This window comes from Aureobasidium namibiae, assembly GCF_000721765.1.
Source record: "Aureobasidium namibiae CBS 147.97 unplaced genomic scaffold scaffold_7, whole genome shotgun sequence".
NCBI lineage: Eukaryota > Fungi > Ascomycota > Dothideomycetes > Dothideales > Saccotheciaceae > Aureobasidium > Aureobasidium namibiae.
This window is the reverse complement of record NW_013581202.1, coordinates 22,667-48,590: the sequence shown is the minus strand read 5'-3', so window position 1 is coordinate 48,590 and position 25,924 is coordinate 22,667. Positions and strand designations below refer to the sequence as shown.

General features: G+C 51.6%; 13 protein-coding genes across 13 annotated transcripts; 8 read left to right on the top strand and 5 right to left on the bottom strand.

Moving 5' to 3' along the window:
* Positions 1 to 576: 576 nt before the first annotated feature.
* M436DRAFT_44694 (uncharacterized protein) lies at positions 577 to 3,267 on the top strand (the record flags this gene model as incomplete). Its single annotated transcript, XM_013572446.1, has 1 exon — positions 577 to 3,267. The coding sequence occupies one exon, from the start codon at positions 577 to 579 to the stop codon at positions 3,265 to 3,267; it is 2,691 nt and encodes an 896-aa protein (XP_013427900.1).
* A 997-nt stretch (positions 3,268 to 4,264) lies between these two features.
* M436DRAFT_45284 (beta-glucanosyltransferase) lies at positions 4,265 to 5,665 on the top strand (the record flags this gene model as incomplete). The annotated part of the gene is made up of 1 exon (XM_013572553.1): positions 4,265 to 5,665. One exon carries the CDS (start codon positions 4,265 to 4,267, stop codon positions 5,663 to 5,665), a length of 1,401 nt encoding a protein of 466 aa, XP_013428007.1.
* A 477-nt stretch (positions 5,666 to 6,142) lies between these two features.
* Positions 6,143 to 8,475, bottom strand: M436DRAFT_44604 (phenylalanine ammonia-lyase; the record flags this gene model as incomplete). Its single annotated transcript, XM_013572423.1, has 3 exons — positions 6,143 to 8,067; positions 8,124 to 8,230; positions 8,285 to 8,475. The coding sequence occupies 3 exons, from the start codon at positions 8,473 to 8,475 to the stop codon at positions 6,143 to 6,145; spliced, it is 2,223 nt and encodes a 740-aa protein (XP_013427877.1).
* Positions 8,476 to 9,981: 1,506 nt separating this feature from the next.
* On the top strand, positions 9,982 to 11,426 carry M436DRAFT_44624 (Las1-domain-containing protein; the record flags this gene model as incomplete). Its single annotated transcript, XM_013572428.1, has 2 exons — positions 9,982 to 10,820; positions 10,874 to 11,426. The coding sequence occupies 2 exons, from the start codon at positions 9,982 to 9,984 to the stop codon at positions 11,424 to 11,426; spliced, it is 1,392 nt and encodes a 463-aa protein (XP_013427882.1).
* A 176-nt stretch (positions 11,427 to 11,602) lies between these two features.
* On the bottom strand, positions 11,603 to 12,367 carry M436DRAFT_44679 (TRAPP I complex; the record flags this gene model as incomplete). Its single annotated transcript, XM_013572442.1, has 1 exon — positions 11,603 to 12,367. One exon carries the CDS (start codon positions 12,365 to 12,367, stop codon positions 11,603 to 11,605), a length of 765 nt encoding a protein of 254 aa, XP_013427896.1.
* Positions 12,368 to 13,368: 1,001 nt separating this feature from the next.
* Positions 13,369 to 14,286, top strand: M436DRAFT_30805 (uncharacterized protein; the record flags this gene model as incomplete). The annotated part of the gene is made up of 2 exons (XM_013572405.1): positions 13,369 to 13,636; positions 13,679 to 14,286. Coding segments are annotated over 2 exons (876 nt in total), but the record flags the coding sequence as incomplete, so codon positions are not given.
* Positions 14,287 to 15,355: 1,069 nt separating this feature from the next.
* On the bottom strand, positions 15,356 to 16,506 carry M436DRAFT_44649 (histone H3 methyltransferase complex and RNA cleavage factor II complex, subunit SWD2; the record flags this gene model as incomplete). Its single annotated transcript, XM_013572434.1, has 2 exons — positions 15,356 to 16,357; positions 16,432 to 16,506. The coding sequence occupies 2 exons, from the start codon at positions 16,504 to 16,506 to the stop codon at positions 15,356 to 15,358; spliced, it is 1,077 nt and encodes a 358-aa protein (XP_013427888.1).
* Positions 16,507 to 16,842: 336 nt separating this feature from the next.
* M436DRAFT_72069 (mitochondrial carrier) lies at positions 16,843 to 17,907 on the top strand (the record flags this gene model as incomplete). Its single annotated transcript, XM_013572712.1, has 3 exons — positions 16,843 to 16,859; positions 16,917 to 17,769; positions 17,821 to 17,907. 3 exons carry the CDS (start codon positions 16,843 to 16,845, stop codon positions 17,905 to 17,907), a joined length of 957 nt encoding a protein of 318 aa, XP_013428166.1.
* A 954-nt stretch (positions 17,908 to 18,861) lies between these two features.
* Positions 18,862 to 19,835, top strand: M436DRAFT_45374 (uncharacterized protein; the record flags this gene model as incomplete). Its single annotated transcript, XM_013572575.1, has 2 exons — positions 18,862 to 18,906; positions 18,963 to 19,835. 2 exons carry the CDS (start codon positions 18,862 to 18,864, stop codon positions 19,833 to 19,835), a joined length of 918 nt encoding a protein of 305 aa, XP_013428029.1.
* A 238-nt stretch (positions 19,836 to 20,073) lies between these two features.
* M436DRAFT_63031 (FKBP peptidyl-prolyl cis-trans isomerase) lies at positions 20,074 to 20,621 on the bottom strand (the record flags this gene model as incomplete). The annotated part of the gene is made up of 4 exons (XM_013572643.1): positions 20,074 to 20,111; positions 20,198 to 20,262; positions 20,313 to 20,450; positions 20,503 to 20,621. 4 exons carry the CDS (start codon positions 20,619 to 20,621, stop codon positions 20,074 to 20,076), a joined length of 360 nt encoding a protein of 119 aa, XP_013428097.1.
* Positions 20,622 to 21,227: 606 nt separating this feature from the next.
* On the top strand, positions 21,228 to 21,803 carry M436DRAFT_81084 (uncharacterized protein; the record flags this gene model as incomplete). The annotated part of the gene is made up of 1 exon (XM_013572798.1): positions 21,228 to 21,803. The coding sequence occupies one exon, from the start codon at positions 21,228 to 21,230 to the stop codon at positions 21,801 to 21,803; it is 576 nt and encodes a 191-aa protein (XP_013428252.1).
* Positions 21,804 to 23,136: 1,333 nt separating this feature from the next.
* Positions 23,137 to 23,397, bottom strand: M436DRAFT_44961 (uncharacterized protein; the record flags this gene model as incomplete). Its single annotated transcript, XM_013572495.1, has 1 exon — positions 23,137 to 23,397. The coding sequence occupies one exon, from the start codon at positions 23,395 to 23,397 to the stop codon at positions 23,137 to 23,139; it is 261 nt and encodes an 86-aa protein (XP_013427949.1).
* Positions 23,398 to 23,986: 589 nt separating this feature from the next.
* M436DRAFT_45119 (uncharacterized protein) lies at positions 23,987 to 25,903 on the top strand (the record flags this gene model as incomplete). The annotated part of the gene is made up of 1 exon (XM_013572515.1): positions 23,987 to 25,903. The coding sequence occupies one exon, from the start codon at positions 23,987 to 23,989 to the stop codon at positions 25,901 to 25,903; it is 1,917 nt and encodes a 638-aa protein (XP_013427969.1).
* Positions 25,904 to 25,924: the final 21 nt, after the last annotated feature.

Sequence of the window (25,924 nt, the reverse complement as noted above, 5' to 3'; positions counted from 1 at the left end):
GAAACGGTTCACTCGCAACGCTTCGATTATCTCTGCCCTAGCGTTAGGCCCGAGCGCAGCCAAGCCCGAGAGAGCCTGAGCCTGCGACCAACTTGGTACATGCATCTGCACCCTCCAGGCTCACGTTTCTCTCTGCTCCTTCCTCTTGTTCCCGCGACCCCTCCTCCTCGACCTCTGTTCAACAACCTCATTCTGTGGGATCTTCTCGGACGGCTTGCTCAAAGTTGTCTGTAGTCGAGACTGCGTCCATTCCTTTTTTCTTTAATTCGAGATACTGCTTGCTTTGCTTATTTGTTGTTTGCGCCTTCCTTCTATCGTAACAAAGTGATTTAGCTCTGTGAGCGTCCCATGTTTCTAGCTTGGTATTGTCAATAGCCCACTCTCTGCTATTGAACCACGTCCGCTGACATTGTTCATAGATTAATATTCTTTTATCCCCTGTCGTCTTTTGGACGACATCATAGCGACATCGTCTCTCGCGCGCGCAAACGCATACAACCCACCTCACTATCTTACCTCACTTAATATCACCACTGCACCTTCACGAGTGCCTCACTAGATGCTATGGCCACGACCATGTCTTTCCACCACATGAGCGACCAGCACTACAGATCCGCCGCCAACATGGACCAGGAAACCTTGCAGCTTGTGCCGGACTTTGTCTTCCCTCCTCGCCCTATCACAGAGCAGTCCACCATGTCAAACCCTAGACGACCCGCATCTATGAACCTGGCTCCCAGCTCATACCACGGCCGCTCTAGTTCAAAGCGACAGTCCACATCCGCACTGCCAACCTTCAGCTTCAACTCGTCCGACACTTCTGGCCGTTTGGACAATCAACCTTCATCGCCCACAATTCTCACGCCCCCTGTCAGCCCACCAAAGAGCGCCGGACACCGTAGAGGAGCGAGTGAGCTGGTTGGCGGAGACAGTCGAATGGGCTTGATGCTAGGACCTAGTCCATCAAAACATCTCGGCGCTCTGCCTGTGCCAGACATCACTGGTTCACCATCTCGTAGACGCGGACATACCCACCGTAGATCAACTGCCATATCCGGTCACGATCTAGCCAGCATACTCCAACCCAGAGACGCCAATGTACGACCTCAGACCGCCATCCCTCAGACGCCTGCCGAACCTATTTCTCAACCACAATATCCTTCGCCTGCCAAATCAGTGACTGAGGGACGCAAGTCTAGCGAAAGCATCATGACCGTGCTATCTTCATCTGGACCTCTGGCCGAAGAATCCGTTGCACGCCCCCCTTCTAGGCCCCGCGTTGGTTTCTCCGAAAAGATCGAATTCATTCCACGTCCTCTTTCTACCGTTTCTGCAGACACTGCCAGCTCCGTATCAACTGTGCGTGGCCACTCGGTTGGAAACAGCATGTCTTCGCTCATCAGTCTTGGTGGTATCGGAAATCCTTCTCCTAGAAGGACAATGATTACGATACCCGATCTTGCTTCTGAGATTTCGCCTAGATCATTGCTGGCTATCGCATCTGACTCCGTGGCTGCAGAGCCGGTTGTTCTGAACTCTCCCCCAACCTTCAATCTTCCCACCAACCGCCTATCTTTCGCCCTGGACCCCGCCAATGAAGTTCCTCGGCTCTCCAAGAAGAAGACCTTCTTGAAGCTTGATCGCCGCCGCAGTGAGCCTTTGATCTCTCTAACTGCTTCTGCGGATATTGGTACCTCAACCATCTCTCTGCAGGAGCCTGTCTTCCGTGATGACTCCCAGATACCTGCAAGAAAGCCAGAAACTGTCGATCAAGGCCTGCATCGCGAGTCTTCACGGAAGAGAGTCAAGAAGTGGGCAACCTCGATTCTTGGGCGTAAGACTAAGGATGCAAAGAAGGCAAAACAAACAGCCGATGCTTCAGAGGAGAGTGAGAATGGCGAACAGACTCCTGATCTGGGACCTCAGCTGGCAGATCCTTTTGGAGAGGAGCCTGACCTCGATGCTCTGTTTGGCCAAGATCCTTTTACCGATGCCGATGATTTCGCAAGCCCTTCAATCCTCTCACCACAATCGGAAATGTCTGATTCGTTCTTCCCCTTCCTGTCGCCTTCGTCACCAGGTGGTGATGATACAAGCCCCGTCATTGATTTGGACGCCGCTCTCGGACCTTACGGAACACCCACGATGAGTTGGGAAGAATCGCGTCCTGCTACGAAGAGAAGACAACTGCACAGCAGTCGACTGGCCAGAGACTTCACCGGACCAGGCATGCACTACCACCGTAGAACCGAAAGTGCCCCTGCTTTGGTCCCATTCGAATTCGCTGGTAGATCCACCTCGCCAGGACAATCGCCTATGGACGACGTTTTCGAAGAAGAGGAAGACGAGGCCCCTGTTGCAGTCGTCAGAGAACCAAGCATCTGCGACACATCGAGCCAGACTGATGAGGAGTTCAGCACTGGTATTCAGATCGTTGATGCCGCCAACGCGCAGCTCGAGCCAAACTTTGACTGGAGCTTTGAAGATGGTCTTGGAATCGAACATCAAGGTTCGCTGAGAAATGCTCAAACTTTTGATTGCCCCCAGCGTCAGCCCACTCCGCCTCGCACATCGTTGGTTGAGGATACCATCGTTGAGGAACCCACATCGGCAGAGACTGTGTCAGACTACGAAGAACCTCGAACTTCGTCCCTTACGAAGTCCTCTGAATCTAGTGGTGCTCGCACTATCTCAGCAGAGGACACTGGCCTTGGTCTTCCTGCTCCAAACGACGGTCCTCTTACACCCATATCCAACATTGCTTCGACATTCTCGTCTCCTGACCTCGGACACAATCCAGGTTCATTTGACGCTCTACGCGTTGGTACGTCGGCATCTTCGATTGCCGACGTTCGTACCATGAGCTCCTTCACCACTGCAGAGCCCACCCCTGAGCTATACATGTCCGCCGATGATGTTCCCTCTTTGACTAGCAGTCGTTCGACCATGATTAGTACCATGTATCAGACCAGTCCTCGCCGCGAAACCATGGAACGACCGGTTTCGGTGGCATGTGGCAATGGTCAAGCAGACATGCAAGCTTCCGAACGTCGTCGCAAGCGCTCAAGCATTCAGAGCTTGAGCATGCTCCTAGGTGGTCCCTTTGGCGAGAGCAGGAACAGTCTCAGGAGCGAACGACGTCCCCAGACAGCCATCGCAGCATCAGTCCATCAGGACAGCAAGAGGAAGAAGGAGAATCGCCTCAGCAAGCTGATGTTCTGGAGATCCAAGAGCGACTCACGTACCAACCCTTTCCAGACCAAGTGAAAACTATGGTAGAGAAGCGGGCACGATTTTCCTTTCTTTTCTTTTATTCTACATCACCCTTTTCCTTCGTTTCTACTCGCATGTTGCAGGAGCTGGTGTGGCATGCATGCTGTGGGGCATGAGAGATTTCAAACGTCATGCGGCGCAACATCTGGAGTACCTTGCTTTTTCACGGGATGTTTTATTTCGGAGTGTCAGATGGATGGGTGGAGAATGGGCAAGGCTGGGATGATTTTCAATTATGGCTGTGCAAGCGCAAAGCGGCGGAGGGAAGAGCGCACAAGCGAAATTAGAGATTAGCATAGAAAGAGAAATGTCAATGACGGGCCTTGAGGCCGAGCTCACACGAGGACGCGCACCACTGTCGGAGAAGTTGCAGGTCAACATATGCGGATGTGACGATCGGAGGCCGAGGATTGCTGATCTCAGTGTAAGATGGTGGCGTTTCAGAAGCAGCGGGAGTGTAATCTCAGACATGTCCCGTGCTCTGGGGAATACGGGGAGCACGTTGAGGCAATTTGAGAAGAACGACCATCTCGAACTTGAGATGCAGGCAGACAACAAGAGGATATGGCCGCCGAGACTGTCGAGTGTGCGGATAGACCGGCGTTGAAGCAGGGAGTAGGCATGATTGCGAGATGGTCGACTGCTTGCCTTGTCAAAACAGTCGCGGACGATCAAACAGGCACACTCAACGAAAGTCTTGGAAGGGGCGTCCGCGGATCAAACGAATAAACAGCGGCTGGCGCTTGATCCGTGCCTGGTCACGTCTAGAAATGCTGGGCCAAACAAAACCCTCGCATCATCCCCTGCTTGCCGCGCTTCCATCATCTTTCCTGCCACTCTCGTTGTGCAGTCTTGCTTAATTCGCTTTTTCTAATACTCGACTTCTTGACCTCTCTTCCCGTCACTCATTTACCGGGAGCTTCTTCTCTTTGTCTTACTAGACTCTTTCTCACCTCTTAGCTTGATATCTTCCAATTCTCTTATTTGCACAATGAAGGCTTCATTCGCTGCTGTTTCGGTCGCCCTGGGCGCCTCCCTGGCCGTCGCCTCGCCCACTCTTGAGGTCAGAGCTACTAGCACTTCCTCGGGCAGTCTCCCCACCGTCACCGTCAAGGGCAACGCTTTCTTCGCTGGCAACGACCGCTTCTACATCCGTGGTGTCGACTACCAGCCCGGTGGCTCGTCTGACGCCAAGGACCCTCTTGCTGATGAGGACGGCTGCATGAGAGACATCAAGTACTTCAAGCAGCTCGGCATCAACACCATTCGTGTCTACACTGTCGACAACACTGCCAGCCACGACACCTGCATGAACGCCCTCGCCGCAGCTGGTATCTACGTTGCTCTCGATGTCAACACTCCCTTGTACTCAATCAACCGTGCTAACCCCGCCATTTCATACAACGCTGTCTACTTGCAAAGTCTCTTCGCTACCGTCGATGCCTTTGCCAACTACACCAACACTCTTCTCTTCTTCTCTGGTAACGAGGTCATCAACGACGTCAACACTACCAACTGCGCTCCTTACATCAAGGCCGTCACCCGCGATCTCAAGCAGTACCGCAACAACAGAGGCTACCGTGCCATCCCTATCGGCTACTCGGCTGCTGATGTTAGTGAGAACCGCTACGAGACCGCCCAATACATGAACTGCGGTACCGACGACCAGCGCAGCGACTTCTTCGCCTTCAACGACTACTCGTGGTGCGACCCCTCGTCCTACACCATCTCTGGCTGGGACCAAAAGGTTGCCACCTACGGCAACTACAGTCTGCCCCTCTTCCTTTCCGAGTACGGATGCAACAAGGCCGCTCGCAAGTTTGAGGAGGTTTCGGCTCTCTACAACTCCGAGATGACTGGCGTTTACAGTGGTGGTCTCGTCTACGAGTACTCCGAGGAGGGCTCTGACTACGGTCTCGTCACCATCTCTGGCTCTACTGTTACCCCCAACGACGACTTCACCTACCTCCAGGCCGCATTCTCTAACAACACTGCTCCCACTGGTGACGGCGGCTACCACTCGGACGGCACTGCTTCCACCTGCCCTTCCTCGAGCGACACCTGGAACACTGGTGACTTCAGCGGTGAGGCTCTTCCTGCCATTCCCTCCGACGCCACCAAGTACATGACCTCTGGTGCTGGCAAGGGCCCCGGTCTCGCTGGTGCCGGTTCCCAGGATTCTGGTACCGAAAACGTTGCCACCGCCTCTGCTGGAAGCGGTTCCGCTACCCGCACTGCCTCTGGCGCTTCTTCCACCGCTTCTGGAGCTAGCGGCTCTGCCACCCACTCTGGTGCCGCTTCGCGCATGAACGTCGGCGAGGTCTCCTTCGCTCCTCTGATCATGACCGGTGTGGTTGCCCTGTCCACCCTGTTTGGCGCCACTCTTCTCTAAGCGGGTTCTCCACATCCGTTCCTTCTCCTTGCGTTTTTGCCCTCAGTTGCATTCCCGGTGTTTTGGGTCACCATGCGTTTCTTTCCATGACGCTTCTAGAAACTGTTTTTTTTTTTTGAGTAGTTTGTGAACACTCGCAAGTCTCGATATCTGTATCATCAAGGCACGATTCTTCTCGTATATACTTTTGACAAAATCCTTATTTACCATCAAACCACGAACCATCTTTGCAAGTGAATCTAGTGCTGTTCTACGTTTTCCTCCTCGTCACGGTGCTCCAGTGAACCTTAATCGGTTGGTGCGAGCATTCGAAAGCCATGTCTTTACCATGACCCTGGCTGTGATAATTTACTACTTCTCACGGACTGAAGACATGATGTTAGGTTCGGAAAACATGCTTGGAGCGATCAGGCAGTTGTCTATGCGGTGATCTGACCGCAACCCTGTGGCACAGCAAAGCGTGCAGCAAGAAAAATGCTATCTATCAAACTCAGCATCTGAACTTTCGTCCCTCAAGCTTTCCTCGGTACAAGCTATGAGCACTGCACTCCCACGTCCATCTCTCAATGCCTCATAGATCACACTGATCCTGCTACCAATAGTTTTGCGTGGCTCCTCTACTTCAACATCCGGAGGCAGTGGTTGAGTTGGGTGTTCGATCAGACCACGATGCATGCTGACCCCTAGATCGCTGCGAACAAAGCTGTACATGCGACTGGCTGCCTTTCCAAGGAACCTCGGAGTAGTCTCATCATGATGATCGATCAGGTCATGCCTCTTATGTTCGTACTGAGTCTGCATCTGATTTTGTAACTCTGTCGTGAAATTGACCAGTTCGGTGGGGTCAAGGGATACAGTGGGGGATGCTTTCGAGAGTACTTTGATGATGTCCGGCATGACGGCATCGGCAGTCGTCTTACATCGTTGATCGAGGTCAGCAGTATTGGTGGTAGGCCACATAGCCTCCATGCGCGTGTAGATTGCATCCTCAAGGAGCTCACACAGACCATTGGATGTTTGCATGCCTATGAGCAACTTCTGGACAATGCGATTGACCTCAGCACTCATGGTTCTGAGAAACTCAATCTGCAAGACCCGCAAATCAAGGGCCTGGCAGAGAACAAACAGGTGAGCGGCCGCCATCAGATAGATGGTATCAAGTGCTTGGAGTGTGTATCTCGAAGAGATCAAAGCAAGGCTGTTGATCGCTTGGTTGTGCATCTCGGCAGATTGAACGTGGTTTCCTACAGGATTCGCAAGGAAACCTAGCTCCGATTGATACGCCGCCATGTTGATGTCGATACCCTTGCAAGTGAAAGATGTTGAAGGATTGTCTGCGCACAGGTTTGCCGGCAATCCGCCGTTCAACGATGGATTGATGATTTCTGTTGCCTGAGAGAAGAGCATTTTTCCCAACCGCTCCAAACAAAGACGAGCCCTATCCATGCCAGAGGTGACGATAGCTGCTTGGAAGTTGCCACCATGAAGAACGTGGTCTGACTTAACGTCCATCAAAGGATTATCTGTAGTTGAATTGATCTCGGTGCGGATCTGAGTGGTGGCATGCAAGATATCCTCAAGCTGAGGTCCGATCCACTGCGATGAAGTTCGCAAGGGGTAACGATCCTGGTAGAGGCCAGTCATATTTGTGTCCTTTGATGATCCCACACACTTTGCCAACTTCGACCCCTGAAGAAACGACAGGATATTGGCAGCAGATTCGATTTGACCGGGATGAGGTCGCATATTAGCAATTTGAGGCCAGAATGATTCTGCGGATCCTTGCATCGCCTCAACACTCATTGCAGTCAGGATCTGCGACAGAAGAGCGACTTCTTGGGACTGGTACAAGGCAAGAGATGCCGTCGCAGTAGAAAATGCCGTTCCATTCAACAGACCCAACCCTTCTTTGGGCTGGAATCTGACACACTCAATACCAGCATCTCTCAATGCTTCTGCTGCCGAAAAGATCTTGCCGCTAGCGACTCTGACGTAAACATCTGGGGAGCCTTCGATCGCTGCAGCAATGTACGAGAGAGGGCTCAGGTCGCCACTGGCCGATATGCTGCCTCTCAGCGGTACGACTGGAATGATGTTTTCGTTGAGAAGGCGAAGAATGGCTTGTACCACAGACATGCGTACTCCAGAGTGACCTCGAATGATCGAGTTGCATCTAATCAACATGCTGGCTCTTACCCAACTCGTCGGCATTGAGTTTGTGCTGGAAGCCAGGTCGATATCTCGTGATTGTAAAGCATTATCCTTCGCTGATGCATCTTGAGAGCGGCCGATATCGTGGATTATGAGGATACCAGAGTTCTGATGCTGAATGAGTGCTCCCCGTAAGTCTTCCAAGTTATTGCTTCTAGTATCAGCACTGCCGCCGAAACCAGTTGAGACCCCTATCATTCTTGGTCAACACTTCCGCAGCAGCAGGGGAGGCATCAAGGCGACTTACCATACACAACATGACCCTGGTCAAGATGAGTCCTCAGCATACGAACGCTACCGTCGATGCGTTCGGTAAGATCATCGTCGGTCGACAGTTTTGCCGAAGTGCCATACCTGAATCACAGTTAGACGGACATGATCTGGAAAGGACTCAAACCTGACACAGACTTGGCCACAGCGACAACACTGGCGATGTCGAGTGAGTCCCCATCGATGATGCAGACTTCGCCTTGGAGGAATCTCCGGACTCTCTTCCAGGAAGATAAACTTGAGCTGGTCAGAGGACGCGAGTCTGCAGTGGGAGGGTCGTGTTTGGAAGATGGATATCTCGTGTCTGGTAGATCCTTGCGTGGTGACATGATGTTCAGTCAGGAGACGAAGAACTCTTGTTATTGTCTGTCAAGGTGTGTTGCATATCCCTTCTTATTTGACAGATGCGATGTTTGCTGCATGTGTTGTCAACTGTAACGCTGCATACGATCTACTGTTCTTCAAGTTCGATTGTGGGAACAGAAAACCACAGGAACGCATGAGCTGCGGCAGGTAAGTATGTTCACCAATTACCTTACCACAAACTTGGAGAGAAGGAGCAACCTGGTGGTTGTTATAGAGATGACGTTTGATTAGCACGTGGCATTTAACCTATAACCTTACAATTCGTCTCGAAGCCTGCTACACTCAGAGCCGAGTAGAACGCGGTCTATTGGTGTGATCGTCCGCATGGTGAAGGTACAGAGAAAGGAACCCTGTGGACCATCAAACCAGCCTTTCGGATAACTTGAAACAAAGTAGCTTGCAATCATCAAGGTCGTTATATTGAAAATGGTGGATGCATGTCGAGTGTTTAGACATCTTGCGTCGACATCTGCAACCAGTCATAAACGGACCAAAACCTGGCACAGACCAGCCTGTATCAAATCATCCAATTCTGCGCTTGATTGAGCGACTTGCTGCATACAGAATTGTGTACAAACTTGATCAGAAAATAGATACAGAGTGTCAAATCCATACCACTGCTCGTTTAAGAAGAGTTGCAACGTACGGACTTCGTCATCGCTTAAACTTAAGTAGTCTAAGCGTATTAGAGTATACTAGATTAGAGATATCTTAGCACGTTATGTTATATACGCGTATAGATTTATACATATATAGTGTAGCATAAGAATAATCTATAATTTAGTATATAGCTTATATATGTAAGTATGCTTGAGTTAAATCGTAACACTGCTTACCTTGCTATCGTTATATACAATTATTCATGCAAGACTATCAATGTTATATAAGGTAAAGAGCGTGTAAAGTTGTAAATTAGTGAATTGGCAAAAATCAGAATTCGCGAAATGTTAGGATAGTTGCGGAGTTGTGGTATCGGCCGACGCTCCGGACCTGGCGGACTTGGGAGCGCAGCGAACAACTTTGAAGATCGACCACTCTTCCCAAAAACCAACGTCAATATCTGGATCTCGGACTACCTAGTCTATTCGGACTCGGATCAATAGTGCCCATAACAGTCGAGATAACAAAAGTAAGTGGTTTCTTTGTATGTGACCTTCTGAAATATCCATACCACCTCCCGCAGACTTTTTTGGGGAGAGAAAAAAAGCGAAAACCCGACAGACAGATATCAACGACGGCAGACTGCGAATTACAGAAATCCATGGAAACAGCCAGTTAAGAGGATACGTTCTCATGCACGAGATCTTTGCGAGCTCGGAGTTTCTTGTGAATGTTCGGAACTGAAATGACTGCAAGGTCAACCAAAATTGTTTAGTAAACCATACTGATTCTCGGCTTTTACGCAGGTCAAGAAACATCATTGGACCCAGAAATCTAGAATTGGTAGCTAGCACCGCAAAGCTTTCGACATGTCTCCACAGACCTTACAACGAAACTACTTCGTCACACCCTGGCGCAGCCATGCCGACCTTCTGAATGTTCGCCATGGTCTCTACAGCCCTTCGACACCAGCAGAGCAAAGCCATGCCATTGCCACGGTAGCAGCCTGGAAACAAAGAGGCAATGTTCCTCACGCGGTCGAAAGCACTGCCCTTCTCATGGACGCCATGCTCCTTCACGCTCAATTTTCGACCTCCAACGCACGTCAAGTCTCTTTCGCCGCTGACCCTGCAGAATGGGCACATCAAGGCGTCACTGCCGTTACCGCTTCATCTTTTGCCCTCAGAGCCGCCTACACTACCGCACTCTCTAGATTCGTCACTGGTTTTGCGGATCTGGGACGCCATAGAAACGGACCTGGACAGAGCATGTTTGATGTTGCCAGATCCATTGGCTTGCCTCCGCATTTCGTCGAACTACGCCATGAAGTCGCACACGAAGATCTGCCTGGTCTTGCAAGACTCGTCCGCAGTGCTCGCGAAGCAGTAAATTGGCTCTGGGGCGTGTACTGGGCGAAATTACCTCAGGACGCTTGGGAAGCCGAGGCCGGAGAGGAGGCTGCAGCACAGGTTGATATGCAGTCTCTGGCAGCAGTGAGACTGGAGGCTGCAGAGTATCTCAAGAAATTCAGATCACGCAGAGTCACGGCACTAAAGAGCAAAGCAAAGGCCAAGGACACTGCCAGCCCATCACTTCAAGCACAACAGCATTGCCAAAATCTGTGCTGTGGCGAAGATGAAGCAGCAAAGTGGACACAAGTGGCATCAGTCTTGATCGACGATGGCCTGATTGTCCCCTCATTAAAACAGTATGTGTGGTCGAACTAAACTTTTGATTCTGCTTTCTAATTTGCGTTTACAGGAAAAAAGGCCCTCTTGCCGATTCGGCACTACAAGGTGCTTATCTGATCTGGGATGACCTCCTGATCATGCTTGCAGCCGGGTCTCCACTATTCATTGAGGCTTTCCTAGAACGAGCTATTGCACACAACGCAAGACTGACAACTACGGACGAGGACCGCGACAGAGCAGACCCAACCAAATGGGCCATCTACCGCTGGATCATGCACGTGCTAGACTCGGACAACTGGCTCGAGATGCGTGGCGAGAGTCCAGTGCTTTTCGAAATTCTGGCGCTGAGAGAGTGTATATTGCACCCCAATACACAATGGAGCCACGAACTGGCCGAGGAGATCCTCGAAGGTGCCGAGATGGATGTCCGAGCTACCTGGAAGAGTTTGGTGGAAGCTAGCGCTTTGCTGAGCGACCACGATGCGGAGGTCGAGGAAGAGGCAACGAAGGAGACGAAGAGGACGGATGATGTGAAAATGGAGGATGTTCCTTCAGAGCAAGGGGGTTGGCGACGGGAGACAGGAGCATGGGAAAGTTTGCCGATCGGTATGGTAGCGGAGTAGGATATGGCCAGACGATGTCAGCTTGTTAGCAGATGAGCTGGCGGAAGGCGAGTGCTCTACGGGACAGCGAGACTTTTGGGTGTCCCTTCCATAGCCGCAATTCTTCGGCATTGATAATTTCCGAGGTTTTCTAGCCTTCTCGACAGCTGCCAGGGAGTCAAAACAGTATTTGACGATCAACCACCTCCAGCCTTGAGTGCTTCTTCTCTTTCGACGACTTCAGGCTTGAACTTGATGAGGAAAATGGTCTTTGAGGGCCAAAGCTCGTCGTTTTCCGCCCAATGTGCTGTAACTCCGTCTGTCGAGAAACCAGCAGCATCGCACACACCCTCGATGATGCCACCGACAAAGGCGGCGCAGTTGAGCTGGCTCATCTCCTTGGGAATGCTGATGTATGTATTGACAAGGGGATCATTGTCCACAATCATGTAGTCATTGTTGTTGCCAGTGCTGGCCTCGAGAGCGTCGGCAGGACGGCCAAACAAGGAACGCCACAAGGTCGTGTGTATGAACTGTAGAAGATCGAGCAAGCGGGTCGGCCGAGAGGCTGTACGTGGTGGCATGCGGAAGAGAAGCAGGTCGAGCAGCTTGACACCGATAGGGTATGCAGATTGAGCCAGCCTGGCCTCAAGATCAGACACTGAGGGGGCGCGAGCTTGGTGGTATGCAATCAGAGTGTTGAAGAGGTGGGCAAAAGATGCCAGGCTCAGCTCGGAGGTGCGAGCGCGGTTGAGGTTGCGGTCGTAGATGGTCTTGCGATTACTGGCATGGCGTAGCGGCGTGTAAGCAGCTGGTGGAGGCAGCGCCGTGTACGAGCTCGCTCTGACGGCACCAGGCACCGCATTGGACTGCGACTGCGTCTGTGTCTGCTGCGGTAGCGGTAGCGGTTGTTGTTGTTGTTGTGGCTGCTGCTGCTGCTGGGCGTGCTGCTGAGTAGCCATGTCGGGCAATATTGTGTACGATACAAGTATAAGCAACGATATTAGCAGCTGTCAGACGACCTCGGTGACGCACGCTGCTGATCTAGCCTTGTCCACGCCGTACCTCGCGTGCCCTAACAAAAGCAGTCACTTGGGGCTCCAATAAGACTGGACTTGTATTTATCGATAAATCAGGTGCTGCTCCAAATCAAACTATGAGCTGCTCGTAACGCTCTCTCATCAGCCAGCCTTCGTATTCCCATATCGGTTAAACCCGCAGCATGACTACTTATCCGCCGCACATACGACTGTATATCGAACATCTATACTATATACCGACGCTGATGTGCGAAACTCAATCCTCCCATCGTGTATAAGCACAGATCCTAGTACACATGGTTCGGCGGAGTCCAGCAGAGAGTTAAGACATGTTTTTGCGGCAGAGAAGATCCAAAATCGAGAGCACAAACGGTGCTGAACATTACGCACATGTCTCTGATGCTGCGCTTTGCGTTCTGTACGGCCGACAGCCGCGACTTGTAGCCCGCTTCCGGCGTCTTCACATGCTAATCTTGGCGGCCATCGTAGGCGTTTCCACGGCCAGAGTCAATTCATCGAAGATGCCGCATGCAGTTGTGATGCAGTCACTTGTCTCTCTTCCCATGTGCATCCCTTCGTGCTTCTCCGTTTTTCCTTCGGCTCTCCAACCAACCGTCTCGCAGAACTCTCCATTTCCCATACCTCTCTCCTCTTGTATTCACCGGCCTGCACACGCTTCCGTCTGTCGGCAGTGGAGCTTGTCGTCATTCCTGCTAATATAGTACGCTGTCACATGTCAGGCCCGCCAACGTCAGCCAACACCTGAGTCGCCCATCATTGTCTTATTTTCCCGTTTGTCCCTTCTCCTTCTTCCCAGCTCCCTTCTTTTATCTGGCTACTGGTCTCGTCGTGTCCTTCGTTCCGTCCACTTCGTGATCACAGTCCGACTTTTTGCCAAGGATTCTTCCTGACAAAAAGCAATCATGGGACGACTGCAACCGACAGTCGTTGTCACTCCTCAGGCAAACAGACGTTCGGATCGTGCCAAAAGGGCAAAGGATACTGTCAACAGAGTAATTCCGGATATTCTCAAGTCGAGTCCGAGGGCCAGGCATGGCATCCACAACGCTGTCTTGACAACAGATCCCAAGCTGGATAGCAATATCGAGAAACCGTCGACGTCGGACTTGACGATCCGACTCTGTAACACGGACTCCCTTACTGCAGCTCGTCGTCTGACCCACTCGTCCCGTCGGCAATCTGCAGCAGCTGCGTTGGCTACTTCAAAGCAAGCGACCAGGTCGACAAACGTTTGTATCCTAAACATGGCTTCCCCTCTTCGCCCTGGTGGTGGTTTTCTGGACGGTGCAACCAGCGCTGAGGAATTTCTTTGCATGCGTACCACCTTGTATGCATCACTCTGGGATGACTTCTACCGACTACCAGAGGTTGGCGGTGTCGTGACCCCAGATGTTCTGGTACACAGAGACAGTACTCCCGAGGCAGAAGACTTGCCAAAGCGAGAACGTTTCTTTGTTGATGTGATCAGCGCGGCCATGATCCGATTCCCCGAGACCAACAGCGCACGCATCGCCGAGAAGGAAGATGCTGAAGGCGGCTGCTCATGTGGTGTGAGCTATTGCGACCGTGACCGCGAACTTGTGACACACAAGATGCGTGGCGTGCTTCGCATGGCGCAAAGTCGCGGAGCTGAAAAGCTTATTCTCGGAGCGTGGGGCTGTGGTGCCTATGGAAATCCTGTGCGCGAAGTTGCAAAGATCTGGAAGCGCGTTATACTTGGTACTACCAGAAAGGCAGAATCCTGGCCAGGCATCAGGGAGATTATCTTTGCAATCACCGATCGCGGTCAATTGAAGGAGTTCGAAAAATGCTTCGGAGATGTCTTGACCAAAGAGGCTGTATCACCACCTGCAGAGGTTACTCCAGAGCCACAGGCTACTGGCACTCAAAGCCCAACTTCGGAGCTCATCTCGGAACTGGTCTCCAAGATTCAAGAGACTGAGCTGCAACTCGATCAGATCTCGAACCCGCGTAGCAAGGCTCGTCTTCGAGAAGTGCTGGCCAATCTTAACAAACAACTGTCACAGGCAGGTTCTGGACCAGAGGAAGACGAAATGCCACTGGACCCAATCGATGAGGAAATGGAAGATGCTTCTTACCCCGATGCTGCTGGCGGCTTTGAGGGTGAAGAAGGCGGGTACTACAACTTTGACAGTAGCGACATTGCCTCGTCTGGTTCGGTGTCTCCTTCGACATCGGATATCTACGAGTTCCGCGTCCCGGGAACTAGCGTACCGAACAAGAGTGTCGAGTCTCATGCGACTGATGACTTCGAGCATGTCGGTTTCGACACCGAAAGCGGATGGTTCTCCGGATCCATCAATGGCCTCTCTTCGCTCCTGGCGAAACAGAGGCGAGGAGGTTCCGGTACCAGCCCGATGCTCAGAAGCGAGGGTGGCGTAGACGATGTCGAGCCACTAGACTTTGGTAGTGGGCTGAACGACTACCTGCGACGCTATTCTGAGCAAGAAAGTTATTGATTTATGAAGGATGGTTTCATTGGGGGAGTTGATTCATGGCATTTTAGGAAGCGGTGGGAGACTTGATTTTTGGAAGTCCAGAGACAGGAGTTTGCATACGAGATGTTGAGAGCATGGACGGCCTCTTTCGTATTTTTCGGCATTAGCGATATTGAAGTATCTTTCTTCTTGGACCATATCATGTTGTGTCGTCGTGACAATTGACCACGGATGTGGTGGACAACAAAATTGGATAAGCTGGAGGTAGCAGTGATATACCTTGGAGTGAGTTATCATTGATTCCCTTAGAGTCCTCCGGTATTGGTGCGTCCTTTGAGTTTTTGGATCCAGATGCTGAGCAAAATAAGATATGCAAGAAATCGCACCACCAACGCCTCGCTAATGTACAGATGTGATTCAGATGCCGGGATCAAGCCAATTCAGGGTCAGGCAGCCAGAGGACAACGTCTTGACCAGCACTGGCAAGATTATTGTATCTGGGGTTCACACCGACGACAGTAGACGTTCTTGGGCCTGGCAGATCGGTCATGGGGTTCATGGTGCCATCAGAGCGCTTGTCAGCAAGCAGATCCCACACCAGCATACCACCCTTAGACGAAGCCGAAATGACATAGCGGCCATCAGAGGTAAAGCAGGCGTCTCCCTGTAGCGAAGCTTGGGTATGGCGCAAGGGGCTGTCGCTCTGACCAAGTTGAGATGGGAATGGTGGAGGACCTTGAGCGCGATACAGATAGGCCTTCAAGGCACCCTCAAAGGCGTCAAGGACGTAGTGGCCAGGGCCGTTGGTTCCCACCAGGATGTATTGGCCATTGTTGCTAAACTCCAGAGTGGTCCAGCCTTGGGCTTGAGCTTGGCCGTAGTGGCTGAAGCGGCGCTCGATATCCTGCATGTCAAAGGTTGCAAAAGGAGGCTTGTCGAAGTTGCGAACGTCGTAGAGGACAATGGTCTGAGTAGCGGGCGAGGCGACTGCGATGACGGTAGCCGAGGGATCGTAAGCGGTCAAGACGGCACCGTGCAAGTTTAGACTACCATGGGGAGATGAAGAATTCAGATTCCATAGCTTGACGGTGTTGTCGAGCGATGCGGAGAGGAAGGTGTCATCGCTAGGGCAGAGCTGGATGGACGTGACCTTGTCGGTGTGGCCCTTGAAGTAACGGATGTATGAGTTGTCGTGAGCAGAGAGATATCTTATATCATGGTTGAGCTTGGTGGAGGCATAGATGACAGACTGCGAGTGGTGAGTGAAGCGGGCAAGGGCACAGCCGTGCTTCTGCGACTTGAGCTCTTTTGCGTGGGCTCCAGCCTTTGTGTTATAGATATGGAGCGTGTCGTCGGTACGAGCGAGGAGGATGAGTTCGCCGGTCGTGTCGAAGTCGAGCGAGGTGTAGTGCAGGTTGGGGGCTTTGAAGAGCTGTTTGGTTGCGTCAGTGTTGAGGTTGGGGAGGAGTGCATAAACGCGCTGAGCGCTGAGGAGGGGGCACTCACCCTCGTCGGACGGTACGTCGCCACGACGTCGCTGACCTTGGCCGTCGCTCCCGCCTGTCCGTTCTCTGCTCCCATGTCGCCGATTGGTGTGATGGTCGAGGGCAGGAGATAAAGTCGAATGGGCTCTGATGATGGTGGAAGCGCGCGAGACAGGCTCAAGCTCAAAATGTTCGGCTTCCCCGGATCTTCGGTCGGAGCTGCGACTCAGGGACCAAGCACGACGTCATCCCTTCGCCTTCCTTCCCTTTTGCTGCGTTGACCCAACCTCCGATCTCGGCTTGTTTGCTTCGAGTCCATCTGCCTTCGAGCCTCGTCTGTAGCTTCTTGTCAATATTATTGCTGCGCCTGTATTCCATACCGTCTTTCCTTCTCACCATTCGCGCCCTCTTTTTGGTTATCTGACCACTAGCCATGTCCACCGGCATTGGGTATTGCATCTGTACCCATCCTCACACACCCACCCATGACTGACGCAGTCCCGACAGTTCCTTTGTCGCTGGCGGCATTGCAGCATGCGGCGCTGTCACAGTAACTCACAGCTTCGAGACGGTCAAGGTGCGCTTGCAGCTCCAGGGTGAGCTGCAAGCCAAAAAGGATGCCCCCAAGATGTACCGAGGTGTCCTCCACGGCATGTCAGTCATCTTCAAGAACGAGGGAATCAGAGGCCTGTTACGTGGCTTGAACTGCGCCTACGTCTATCAAATGATGCTCAATGGCTGCCGTCTCGGATTCTACGACCCCATCCGCACCCACACAAACTCGCTGCTCCTGAATCGCGACTTCTCACATGCCCACGACCCGGAAGCCGTCGCTATGCAAAATCTCCCTGTCAACATCTTCTCCGGCGCCTCATCTGGTATCATTGGCGCAGCTCTCGGCTCTCCGCTTTTCCTCGTCAAGACTCGCCTCCAGAGCTACAGTCCTGCATTACCAGTGGGTGCACAACATCAGTACAAGAGCGCTGCGGATGGCTTCTCCCAGATCTACCGCGCCGAGGGAATCAAGGGCCTGTATCGTGGTGTTGTACCCGCCATGGTCAGAACCGGTTTCGGATCTAGTGTCCAACTTCCAACATACTTCTTCGCTAAGCGCAACCTTGTAAAACACTTCGGTCTGCAAGAGAGTCCTGCTCTGCATCTCATGTCTTCTGCTTGCTCCGGCTTCGTCGTATGCTGCGTCATGCACCCTCCGGACACCGTCATGGGTCGCATGTACAATCAGACTGGCAACCTATACTCTAGCGCGTTTGATTGCTTGTTCCGCACCATCAAGACCGAAGGTCCGCTTGCAGTCTACAAGGGCTTCTTTGCCCATTTGGCCAGAATCTTGCCGCACACCGTATGTAGAACGCTTGCTTTCTGACTTGGCTTTCACTGACTCTTTTTCTAGATTTTGACCTTGAGTTTGGCAGAACAAACCAACAAGTTGATGCGCAGATTCGAAGATCGCGTCCTTCCCAGCAGGCAGAAAGCATAAGCTCTCGACCTCTCATGTTCAACGTACATACTCCACGTTCTACAGCTCATAAGAGCATCATTTTGAGCACGATGGCTCTACACTATGCCCGGAGAGCCATCGAGGGCGCACATTCCGCCACGGCACGACAAAATATGGTCGGTGCACTTCAAAGCTCTGGCAACAGTGTACCATCGAGCTGTTGAGTTCGCAGGGCTCCCGTGCAGGATCAGGACCTCTGCAGAGATCAGGGCCCAACGTGATCGGGTGCACTGGCGCGAGGTTCTTACGGTCAGCTTTGCATGGTGGTGACCATCAAACCCATCTGAGGAGAAGATATGGTAGCGGATCTCTGATCGATCTTGGAAAGCAAGACCTATCATCCCGATAATGATCAAAAGCATTTACGGACTCTTCGAGAGGTTTGTATCGCCGTTTACATGTTGCCATATACCATCCACGAAGAGCGAGTTCATGATTCAATTATATACTCGGCTTCTTCATCCATCCAGGCATGTAGAGGCTCGTCGCTCCTACACATCAATTCATCCTCAAACTACTCCGTCGTTACTTCTTCATACTGCCGACAGCGGCTCATCCTCAGTACCAAATCAATTCAAGCCATCTCGATTCCTGACATGTCAGCGTTCCTTAGCATAGCTGGACGACCGTGTAGCTTTGCGGTAGCTCGACTGGTGCCATGTCAGCTCATCTCAGAGCCGATTAGTTATGCTTGTTATTGGTTCAAATGCCGAGAATGTCCTACGGGTCCCGATTGCCCCGCGATCACCCCCACTAGAGTTGCCAAGACGTCATTGAAGCTCATACAAAGTGCTTCTCTACCGCTCGGTATTACCGGCGGCAGGGACCGGCGGGATATTGCCTTGAAGCTGGTATAAACACCTTGATTCTCTTGCAAAAAGCTCTGTTTTCCATCACAATCCAAATTCAGATAACGAATTACCATACTACACAATGGCTCCTCAGATTGCATGGATTGGCCTCGGCAACATGGGCCGCGTAAGTGATCGGGTTTCCAACCACAACGATAGCATCTTATTGATGGGTTGTCACAGGATATGGTGAAGAACATTGTCGAAAAGGGCAATCTTTCCAACCCCATCATCCTCTTCAACCGCACTCAATCTCGTGCTGATCAGCTCGCTTCGAGTCTCGGATCTGGCAAGGCCAAGGTTGCCTCTAGCATTGAAGAGGCGGTCAACGCTTCGGACATCATCTTCACTTGCGTGGGAGACGACAAGGCAATCGAAGATACCATCGACTCTGCTCTGAAGGGAGACGCAAGGGGCAAACTGTTTGTGGATTGCTCGACTGTTCATCCCGACACTACAGACAAGCTCGCAAAGATCATCAATAACGAGGGTGCCGAGTTTGTGGCTTGCCCTGTCTTTGGTGCTCCTGCCATGGCAGATGCAGGTCAACTTGTATGCGTGCTTGCTGGTCCTGCGGATGCAGTCGACAAGGTCAAGCCTTATACCACCGGTGTCATGGGTCGTGCCGTCATTGATTACTCTGGCGAACCCCACGGTTCTGCTACAAGACTAAAGATCATTGGAAACACGTTCATCCTCAACATGGTCGAGACTCTTTCCGAAGGCCACACGCTTGCTGAAAAGTCGGGTCTTGGTTCGGACAGACTTCATCAATTCGTCGAGACAATGTTCCCTGGCCCTTACACTGCATACAGCAACCGCTTGCGCCAGGGCGACTACTACAAGCGTGAGGAGCCACTCTTTGCCGTTGACCTTGCAAGAAAGGATGCCGGACATGCTTTAGCTTTGGCCAAGACCCACGGTGTTAAGATGAGGGATGTCGAGGTTGCCGACCAGCATCTCGCACAGGTTCAAAAGCACATGGGTAGCAAAGGCGATATCGCTGGTATCTACGGCGCTGTTAGACAAGAGGCAGACCTCGAGTTCGAGAACTAGATGCTAGACAGTATCATGTATTCACAATGACACGCAGCAGCCTCTTCTATTCATGGGCGTCGTCGATTGCGTGACATGTACAGTTCGGCAGCATGAGGACGTGTAGTGTTTCGGAACACGAAGGTAGAGAGGCAACGATTTGTAGAAGCTTCTTGTATATTTTTTCTCGGATAATCTATAGAATCGATCGAGATATCTCTATGCTTTGATCTTTTTTCTTTGTCGTAAATTGCGTCGTTTAAGCTCTCTTGTTGCCGATGGCCTTGAGCTCGACATCTGTTCAAGTTAGCTGATGAAGTTCGTCGAGCAAAGCCTTGATTCTCTCAGGTGTATCAAGGAACGAGGAGTTGGCAAGGACTGACCGAAGATGAGAGTGGCACCACCGGGGATGGCACCGGGGAAGCCGCGGGCACCGTAACCGTAGTCGCTGTGAATTGGTTAGTGGAAGCAGAGGGATGACTAGCAGCAAAGACGTACCTGGTGATGGTAAGGGTGGCCTTCTCGCCGAGAGACATGCCGCCGTCCTGGGAGACGATACCCTCGTCCCAGCCCTTGATGACTCTGCCAGTGCCAATGGGGACATCAAAGTCACCACGGCCGACAGAAGAGTCGAACCTAGATGGAATCAGAATGTGAAGCTGCAGCAGGATGCAAAGTATAGACTCACTGCTTGCCCTTCTTGCCGTTCTCCTCGAGCCAGCCAGTGTACTCCATGGTGACGTTGTCGCCGTTCTTGGGCTTGGTGACGCCGTCGCCCTGCTTGATGATTTGCTTGGTAACACCCATGTTGATTGCTGTTGAGTGGAATGAGGATCTGAGGAATTGAGGAGTCTGTCTGGGTCTGATGGAAGAGAGGATGGAAGTAGGAAGGCGAGGCATGATAGTGTGAGAGATGGATTCCGAGGGGCAGACTCGAGCTTCGGCGGGGCCCATTGTATTACGCAGCTTCCATTGCTGTGCTTCTTGGCCAAACTGCCCTGTTGGGAAGCTGTTCCTGCCTCATTCGGCCACGCCGCCTGTCAAATCGCACTAAAGGATGGAGCAGTACTGTAACTTCCTTGCGTGCTCTCTCTCTCCGCATCGCCATAGGACTAAATGCCTGCACAAGACAAACGTGCATCTCAACAACCATCCTAAAGAGGGACCGGTCTTGGATTCTATGTCGCTCGTAGTCTGAACCACGTGCGTGTGCGTCGCGTCAAAAGCTACCGAAGTCACCATCCATTGGCCACCAGTAGAAGTTGCCAGCCGATACTTTTCCCGTCGACGCAACTGAGTCACAGTGCTCTGTGGAAGCAGACAAGACACTTTTGAGACACGCATCTGACAGATCACTAATAAAAGCAGCCTTCGTCCTGCCACAGCTCTGCCATGTTCATCAGCACCGCAGTCATGGCAAACGCGACCATTTACTTCGGCTATGGCAGTAACCTCTGGTTGTCCCAGATGCGCAAAAGATGTCCAGACTCAAACTATCTCGGCGTCGCTCGTCTCGACGACTATCGCTGGATGATCAATGATCGCGGCTATGCAAACGTCGTCCAAGTCCACACACCTTCCTCTGCCGAACCAAACTACGCCAACGTCGTCTACGGTCTTGTCTATTCGCTGCAGCCATCCGATGAAAAGGGTCTCGACAAGAACGAGGGCGTTCCATATGCATACACCAAAGAATATCTACCCGTCTCTTTCTGGTCCAAGGAGAAAGAAGATGAACCTGTTGATCTACACAAGCCCGCAAAGAAGCAAGACATGCTCGTTTACATCAGTCGTAACCACGTCACCGACTCCGACCCCAAGCCCGAATACGTATATCGCATGAACCAGGGCATCGATGACGCTCTCAAGGAAGGTGTTCCCAAGGATTACGTGCAACAGGTTATGCGCAAGTTTATTCCTGCTGAGCATGACGAAGCACTCCAACACCAGGCCTTGCAGCAGGCCATGTCCTTTGAGGATGAGAGGTGATATGTCGTTATTCCCTGACTACGGTCGGTAGTATCTCCATGGGCTTGATATGAGCAACACCCAATGTCCTTGTCGCTGTCTTTTCCCATTCGATTATGTTTTCCAACCGCCCGCCATGTCCTCCACTATCTCCGAGTTGAGCTCATGGTCGGATCGGATCGAAAGGCCGTCGTGAGAGTCATGGCAGACAGTGATAAAATCATCGGGCTTACCGAGCGCTCGGTATCTGTGCCCCTGCCACATGTACACGCAAGCTCGCGATCGACCCTGCCCAAGCACAGAGCAGCAATGGAGAAGTGTATCAGACGCAAGCGGCTTTTTGTATAACAATGCGGACCACGGGCCGTTAGACTACCACCCGACTTTAACCAAAATTTTTCAATTGTACCACGAGTCAGATGGCTTCACTCCACAAAAATTATCCCTTCTTCCAGCATAAAGAAAAGTTGTAATTTCGTTTAAAAATTGTACCAGGCACGCCTGAAACCACACAGACACATGTCGTGAGTGGAAACCAGTTTTCGGCACTCGCTTCTCCTATGAGCGTACCGAACAAAATGGCTAGTCAGTGTACCGATGAGGCTCTCTAACCATGGAACTTTGGAAACAAGTCCCTGGCCTTGTTCTTTGGTGCAAGATGGCACGGGTGTGAAAGCTTCTTGGGACGTCTTACATGGCGGCAATCTCGAAAAGGGCAATTCTTGCGCGTGGAAGGCTAGAAGCTCTTTGATTCACTGAACGATAGTGGTATGACAGCTGGGCAATCTTATCGTTGTAGTTGAGAACATCCAGACAGGTCTCAACGCTGTTGTCGCTGTTGACTCTGAAGGATGTGCGGAGGTAGCAACCTAGGCAGATGTCGGTGGAAGTTCGAGAGGCCTCACGTCTTGTGCCGAGAACAAAAGATAAAGTCCACCTCACCATCGACCCCTACATCGATATATCCTAGATACACGTCAAAGAGGACGGAAATGCCTCTAAATGCAGTTTACAACGATACAAAGCATATGGGAGAGCAAAACGTAGCGATATCAGATGTCCAAATTGGTGAGCAGGGTCACTAGTGAGGCATGTTTGACTTGGCAGGAATCACATATGAGGAACGGCAATATATTCGAAAAGTATACAACTTGACTTCCAAAGCGTACTGGACTTACATAGATTATGAGCAGATCATGCATGAGTAAGGTCTCCTGTTTTGTGTAAATGCAGAGAGAATAACAACTTTGTTTGTATTCAAAGAGAACTCGAAAAGAGGCGTGGCAATAGAGAATATGATGTTAGAGACTCATCGGGTAGCCTTTAGTGTTGTGTGAGCGATACATGGTACGAGTCATGGCATTCGGCTCAAACTTACACCTGGCATGGCTTTCTCAGTCACCGTGATCCTCGTCTCCAGATCTTGAAGTTGCTTGAGAGTGACTTTTTGATGCAAATGGAGTTGCTCTTTGTGCTCTTGCTTGAGAATCTTGAACTCCTTGTCAAGCTCTTCGTGCCAGGGATACAAGACAGCAGTCTGGAAACCCAAAGCCGAGATGGCGACGGTAAAGTTGAGGTAGGGAAGCCACAGGCGAGCGGTGGGACCGAGGACCATGTTTTGAATGAGGTATGTGATGGACGGAGTTGGGAGACAAGATTGGAGAAAGTGGTGGATGTGAAGGTGAAGAAGGAAAGTCGGATGGCTTCTTGAGAAAAGACTGTACTGGGAAGGTAACAAAAAGGAAGGCAACTGAAAGAGACTGGCCGAGGTGGGTAAAGGAAAGAATCGGAAAGAGACGTGGTTAGCGATAGGGGATTGGGATCACGCGACTCGACCAGATGGCTGATTGATGTTTCTGCTCGGTCCATGATACCAAGACAAGGGCAAGAATTCGTATCGGTCGCGATGTGTCTAAATCTGGTGAGTAAATAGACCTACAGCTGAACTGTTCGTGTTGAGATGACAACGATAAATGGCAGTTCATGTTTTAAGGTGATGGAGGAGAAGGAAGTACCTGGATGGTTCGTGGAATCCGGAAGGCGCCGCGCGTCAGACGATCAGTAGGACTGAACCTAAGCACATGTACATTCGACCGACAAAGGCAGAAGAGGCGGCGTATTGCTATCCTCCTGTCGACAGTGCAATCGAAAATGCGTCCAGCCAACAAAGCCCTTGACCAGCCGACATGATCCTGTCCATCTCGATGCCCAAAGGCGGCCTCCTCCGCAGACCCGACTTCCTCAAGTCCCGCCAGTCCGACGATGCCATATCTTCGAAAGCCAAGAAACCTCTGGACCCGGATCAAGTGTTGGCAGAGATTGAGGAAGAGCAGCAGTCTGATCTGAGCGACTTGAATACCGCCCTTGGTGCCCTGGTCGACGTGTTTCCCGATGTGCAGCCCGACGTGTTTCGTGAGATGCTCCTGAGCCTGTCCAACGAGAGCAGACTCGAGGTTGTGACCGAACACCTCTTACGGAATGGAGCACAGTACATACAGGGAAGATACAGGAAGAAAGCAGCCGACGCTGAAACTGGCCAGCCACGCCACACGGAGCCACTCCCCAAGGACGACACCTTCCGCTCGGACAAATACAAGCGCGCTGTCAAGGACTTGTTCTATCTCGAATTCAAGGGTCTGAGTCACTCTTCTATCAGAGCTGTTCTCGCCGAACACAACTATTCATACGCCCTCGCACGCCCTACTCTCCAGCACCTGTCTTCAACATCTTGGAGAGCCACCATCTCCACCTTCTTCACTAGGAAACGTCCTGTCACCGCCGATCCTGTCTCTAATCCCCACGTCGAATGGCTACCCAATCCTTCCGAACCTCTCAACCCGCTTCCGTACCTCAAGCGAACTGGATGCACAGAGCTGGATCAAGAGTTGTACCGTGTGTTCATTGCTCCTGTCTTGGCTCGCCAGAACCAGGAAAGACTGGATCGGGATCAAATTCTGGCACAACAACTCAACGAGACCGAGGCCGAGGAGGCTGACGCTCTGTTTGATTGCGAATGCTGCTTCACCGCCTACCCTTTTGAATACATATCTACTTGCGACTCCCATGCTGGCCACTTCATCTGTTTCCGATGCATAAAGCTCGCCGCAAATGAGGCTCTGTATGGTCAAGGATGGGCGAGGAACATCGACTTGGCAAAATCCTCCTTGAGATGTCTGGCCCCGTCTGTCCCTGAATGTCAAGGATGCATCAACCCCGATCTTATTCGAAGAGCTCTGTATACAGAGAAGGACGGTGTGACAAGTTGGCAAAAACTTCAGGAGCGCGTCATATCCGAGAACTTGATCAACAGCCAGCTGCCTCTGTTGAGATGCTTATCTTGTCCTTATGCTGAGCTTGATGAGCCGGCCAGTCTGAGATTCAGAGACCCCATGACTTTGACAGCACATTTGGTTCATATGCCGATGGACCCGCTGAAATCACTGATCGCGTTGCTGTTTATCTTTGTCTACCCCATCGTGTGGGTCATGTTGTACCCTCTTCTGATCCTTGTTGCTATGATCGACAAGACAGCATATGCTCGTATCCAGGCGTCTAGAACACGTACTGTCCGCCGGAGAAGGGGTTTGAAATTCACTTGCCAATCTTCGACTTGCGGCAAGAGCTCCTGCACCAACTGCGGTAGCCCATGGTCAGATCCCCACGCCTGCAATGAAGCTTCTCTGCAGTCTCTCCGACAAGCCATCGAGACTGCAACCACAAGCAGTATCAAGCGGACCTGCCCAAAGTGCAATCTCAGCTTCGTCAAGTCGAGCGGTTGCAACAAGCTCGTATGTAATTGCGGATACACCATGTGTTATGTCTGTCGTCAGGAAATTGGGAGAGAAGGCTACGGTCATTTTTGCCAGCATTTCAGGGAGGCCGGAGGTCGGTGTTCAGAGTGCGATCGTTGTGATCTGTACATTGTAGAAGACGAAGAAGGCACAATCCGGAGGGCTGCGATCCAGGCCGAGAAGGATTGGCTGGAGCGAGAAGGCAAGAGTAAAGATACTGATGACAAGCTTGGGGCTGTGGTCAATGATGTTCTTGCTAACGCCACCGGTGGAAAGAGGTGTGATTATGATGCATGGCTTGATTTTTTCATGGGAATCGTTTTGGAGTAGGTTATGGACGGCGCTAAAGGC